At 42.9% G+C, this 4,682-nt stretch overlaps 1 protein-coding gene across 1 annotated transcript; it reads left to right on the top strand.

Annotated features, from left to right (window-relative positions):
* Positions 1–2,211: 2,211 nt before the first annotated feature.
* LOC127803404 (trans-cinnamate:CoA ligase, peroxisomal-like) lies at positions 2,212–4,467 on the top strand. The gene is made up of 2 exons (XM_052339603.1): positions 2,212–2,556; positions 2,719–4,467. The coding sequence occupies exons 1-2, from the start codon at positions 2,359–2,361 to the stop codon at positions 4,285–4,287; spliced, it is 1,767 nt and encodes a 588-aa protein (XP_052195563.1). The 5' UTR covers positions 2,212–2,358; the 3' UTR covers positions 4,288–4,467.
* The last annotated feature ends 215 nt before the right edge of the window (positions 4,468–4,682 follow it).

The raw sequence follows: 4,682 nt of genomic DNA, 5'->3' as shown, positions 1-4,682 counted from the left end.
TTTACTCAATTATCAATTGGATCATAAACAACAATTTAATTATCCAATGCTGTACGTACGTGACAAAATAATAATAATAATAATAAATAACTAATAGATTTAAGATAAAGAGTATATATTATCAATTAATGTCCCGATGAATATATAATAGATTACTTAAGATTGATGGAGAGGGACAAATTAAGTATACACACACACGTATATATGTGCACAAACATCATATATATATATATATATATGTTAATTAGAGGGAATAAATAAATGTGGGTTCACAACAAGTAATTAGACCAACAAGGGCGCATTAATTAAAGTGATGCATGCATGGTTCCTAGCTAGCTAGCTAGTATCTGCAAGCAGGTACCTTACATTTACATTTTTACACCATTGAAAGTCTAATTATTATCTCTTCTGGGATAGTACGTAAAATCACACACATATATATATATATATATATATATAGGAGCCTTAATTATCAACATCGATCTTAAAACTTAATTTTGATTGGGAAGTACTGATCAAGATATTAGATGGTTGTCTCAAGAAGTGTCCTTAATAACAGTTTTAGTGTAACATGTGCATTGGAAGGTGCAGACATAATTCTCCTTCTTCTACTAACTGGACAAATTAACATGCACGATGACATTTTACTTGTCATCTCAAGTACGTACGTGTACTACTACTTCATACTGATCATAATGCATGTTAATAATAACAAATAATTTTTTGCTATATCACCCGGCCCCATCCATCTGGATATATATATCAAATAAACAAGAAAAGTTATTTAGCAAAATATAATTAATTTCCACTATATATATATATATGGTACGTACGTAATTCACAAGCAAGGTTTTAATTATATAATAATAAAATTAATTAATCTGTATATATAAAGAATATATAGAGCAAATTAATTAGGCAGCTAGCTAGCTAGCTAGCACTCGGACCACGTACGTACGGGAATAATTAAACAAATTAATGCAACCTAACCAATCCCACGATCCAATATGTATTATTATTATTATTATTATATAGATATAATTGTTAAAAACTATATACAAATTAAGACTTGGACTAATTAATTGGGCATGTGAAATAAAAATATCATATTAACTTAATTAAAATGACAATTCTTTGGATTCTGAAACCCTCCTCGTACGTGCAGTGCAGTTGTTGGTCCATCGCTCCTCCTCCTCTGAGGGTCAACGGTCAAAAGAGCAGCTTCAAACGACGTGTCATTATTCAATAACTACCTACTTTTAATTTGTTTAAGGTGGGGGGTTGGGTTGTTACGTCGTGGTATTCTAATAAATAATAATAAAGGAAAATGCCTGCCATTTTGTTATACGGGATTTGTATATTATTTTTAAAAAAAATTAATACTTACTATATATACTTAAAAAACAATTTACAGGTTAATAACAATTCCTTTCTTAGTGAAACTCCATCATGACTTGAAACGAACCAACAGATGGCATATTAGATATCGTGGGTATATTAGGTGTAGAAGTAGAAGAATAGCTCTCTCTCTCTCTCTCTCTTTAATATTAATATCCCCCCCCCCCCCCTCCCCTCGGACGACTCTGACTGACCCAGTTGCAATTGCGTTTGGGGAATTAAGGTTTGAGATTTTATATATGTATGTATTTATATTTATATATATATGTTTGGTGTATTTATTATTAGTTAATGAAGAAGAAACATAAATTATAAGGCATAACTACCAAATGTTTGTTTGGAACATCGGGCAGAGGAAAGAGCCCCCAGCCCCGGAGGACAGCGCATAACCAACCACCTAGCTTTTGTTTTGTTTGATTGAGGCGGAATTGGGGCTGGGGGTACTAAAATTATGAAGAAATGAAAATAATAACAAATATGCAAAGTGGACAAAGTCGTCAGTCAGTCAGTCAGCCAGTCAGCCGGGCGGAAGCAGCTGCCCCACCCCCCAATGTGAAACAAACAAAACCCATTCATTCATTCAATATTTCATTTCCTCTCTCTCTCTCTCTCTCTCTCTCTCTCTGTTCTGTTCTGTTCAAATTCATTCATTAATTATTCCCCTCACCGCAATTTCCCTACAAACTTCCAATCAATTTCCAGCTTCATTTCAGTATCATACTTTCTATCCTCTCTCTTTCTCTCTCTCTCCAAGTCCAATTTATATTTATATATATATATATATATTAAAATTTCCACCCAATGGCCCCCCATTCCGAACTCATTCCTCCCCTATAAAATATCGGCCTCCCCACCCCCTCCATTCGCCAGCCATTATTAATCCTCTCTCTTGTTTAATTTGCCGCCTCCTCTCCTAGCTCTCTTCTAAATTTTCCACCAATTAATCATCTTACAGTTACAATGGATAAGCTGCCCAAATGTCGAGCCAACTACTCGGCCCTCACCCCCCTCACTTTCCTGAAGAGGGCCGCCGCCGTTTACGCCAACCGCACCTCCGTCATCTACCGCGGCGCTAGGTTCACTTGGGCCCAGACCTACGAGCGCTGCCGGCGCCTCGCCTGGTCGCTCCGCCGCCTCAACATTTTAAAGAACGACGTTGTAAGTCTTTATTTACTATAACCATGATTTCCTTAATTACTTCATGCAGGATAGGATTGAGAATTCTGTGTCCTTTTAAAGTTAATTTGAAAATGATGGAATTTTCCTTGATGTTGATGTTAGAGTAACTTAAAAGGTTTCGTTTGGCTGGGCTTTGCGTAGGTTTCTGTGCTGGCTCCGAATGTTCCGGCTATGTACGAGGTCCACTTTGCCGTGCCGATGGCCGGCGCCGTCCTCAACACCATCAACACCCGGCTCGACGCCAAAACCATCGCCACCATCCTCCGCCACTCGGAGGCCAAAATCTTCTTCGTTGACTGCCAATTCGTGGCCTTGGCGAGCGAGGCCCTCAGCCTCCTCATGCAGGCCTCGGCTTCATCTTCAGCCGAATCTGCCATGCCGCTCGTAATTGTCATCGACGACGTGGACTCCCCGACCGGGGTCCGGCTTGGCGAGCTCGAGTACGAGAAGATGGTCCAGAATGGCAACCCGAACTTCGTCCCCGACCAGATTTCCGACGAGTGGGACCCCATCGCTCTGAACTACACTTCCGGCACGACTTCGGCTCCCAAGGGCGTGGTCTACAGCCACAGAGGAGCTTATCTGAGCACTCTCAGCTTGATTCTCGGCTGGGAAATGGGCTCCGAGCCGGTGTACCTCTGGTCTCTCCCGATGTTCCACTGCAATGGCTGGACGTTCACCTGGGGGGTGGCGGCGCGCGGCGGCACCAACGTCTTCATCCGCAACACCACCGCCGAAGAGATGTATTGCAACATTGCCCTCCACAAAGTTACCCACATGTGCTGCGCGCCGATCGTCTTCAACATCCTGCTCGAAGCCGTACCGCACGAGCGCCGCGAACTCCCGACCACCGTCCAGATCCTCACCGGCGGAGCCCCTCCCCCGGCTCCGCTGTTAGAAAAAATTGAGCAGCTCGGGTTCCACGTTGTCCACGCCTATGGACTCACCGAGGCCACCGGGCCGGCGCTTGTTTGCGAATGGCAGGAGAGGTGGAACAGGCTGCCGTGCGAAGACCAGGCGCGGCTCAAGGCGCGACAGGGCGTCAGAGTTCTGACGCTGGACGACGCCGACGTTAAGGATTTGAAGACGATGCAAAGCGTGCCGAGAGACGGCAAAACTATGGGCGAGATCGTTCTCCGAGGCAGCAGCATCATGAAAGGCTACTTCAAAGATGAAGCCGCCACCGCCACGGCCTTCCGTAACGGCTGGTTCATCACCGGCGACGTCGGTGTCGTCCACCCGGACGGGTATATGGAAATCAAGGACAGGTCGAAGGACGTGATCATCTCCGGCGGCGAGAACATCAGCAGCGTGGAGGTGGAGACGGTGCTCTACCGCCACCCCAGCGTGCTGGAGGCTGCGGCGGTGGCAATGCCGCACCCGCGGTGGGGAGAGAGCCCCTGCGCCTTCGTCGTCCTGAACAAGAGCGCTTCTGGCGAGGTTACGGAGGCCGATATCCTGAAGCATTGCCGGAAAAACCTGCCCGGATTCATGATGCCGAAAAAGGTGCAGTTCATGGACGTGTTGCCCAAAACATCGACCGGGAAGATTCAGAAAAACCAACTGAGAGATATGGCGAAGACATTGAAGCCGACAGTGACAGAGCCAGATCAATCCAGTAACAAGAAGCCGGGTCAGATCAAGAGAGAACAGCCGGCTCGATACGAAGATCGGCCTCAAGAACAGATACTGGCCGTGTCTCGTCTTTAAAGCAACGATTAATAGTAATTACTACACAGTATAAATAATTAAAAGGTAATTTTGAGAATAAATCATGTACAGAGAGGGAGAGAGCTTATCGTGTCCAAGCAAGTGCTTGGTTAATATATATTGTCAAGAGTTCCATATATATATTGAATAATAATTTAAATCAGCAGGAATCTATTGCAATTTTCCCTTTTTCTAGATTATTATTATTATTATTATTATTATTATTATTATTATTATTATTATGTGAATGATTTCAATATTTGGTTCACCTCTCATTCTCATGGTTACCGTGCTTCACACACACACAATCCATATATATATATATATATATATATATATATATATATGGCAACAGCAATTTCCCATGCAAATTAACATTTTTGTGGAAACAAGGG

The sequence above is a fragment of the Diospyros lotus genome, chromosome 6, assembly GCF_014633365.1.
Source record: "Diospyros lotus cultivar Yz01 chromosome 6, ASM1463336v1, whole genome shotgun sequence".
NCBI classification, from domain to species: domain Eukaryota; kingdom Viridiplantae; phylum Streptophyta; class Magnoliopsida; order Ericales; family Ebenaceae; genus Diospyros; species Diospyros lotus.
Note: the sequence above shows the minus strand (reverse complement) of the source record. Positions and strands in the feature narration are given on the sequence as shown.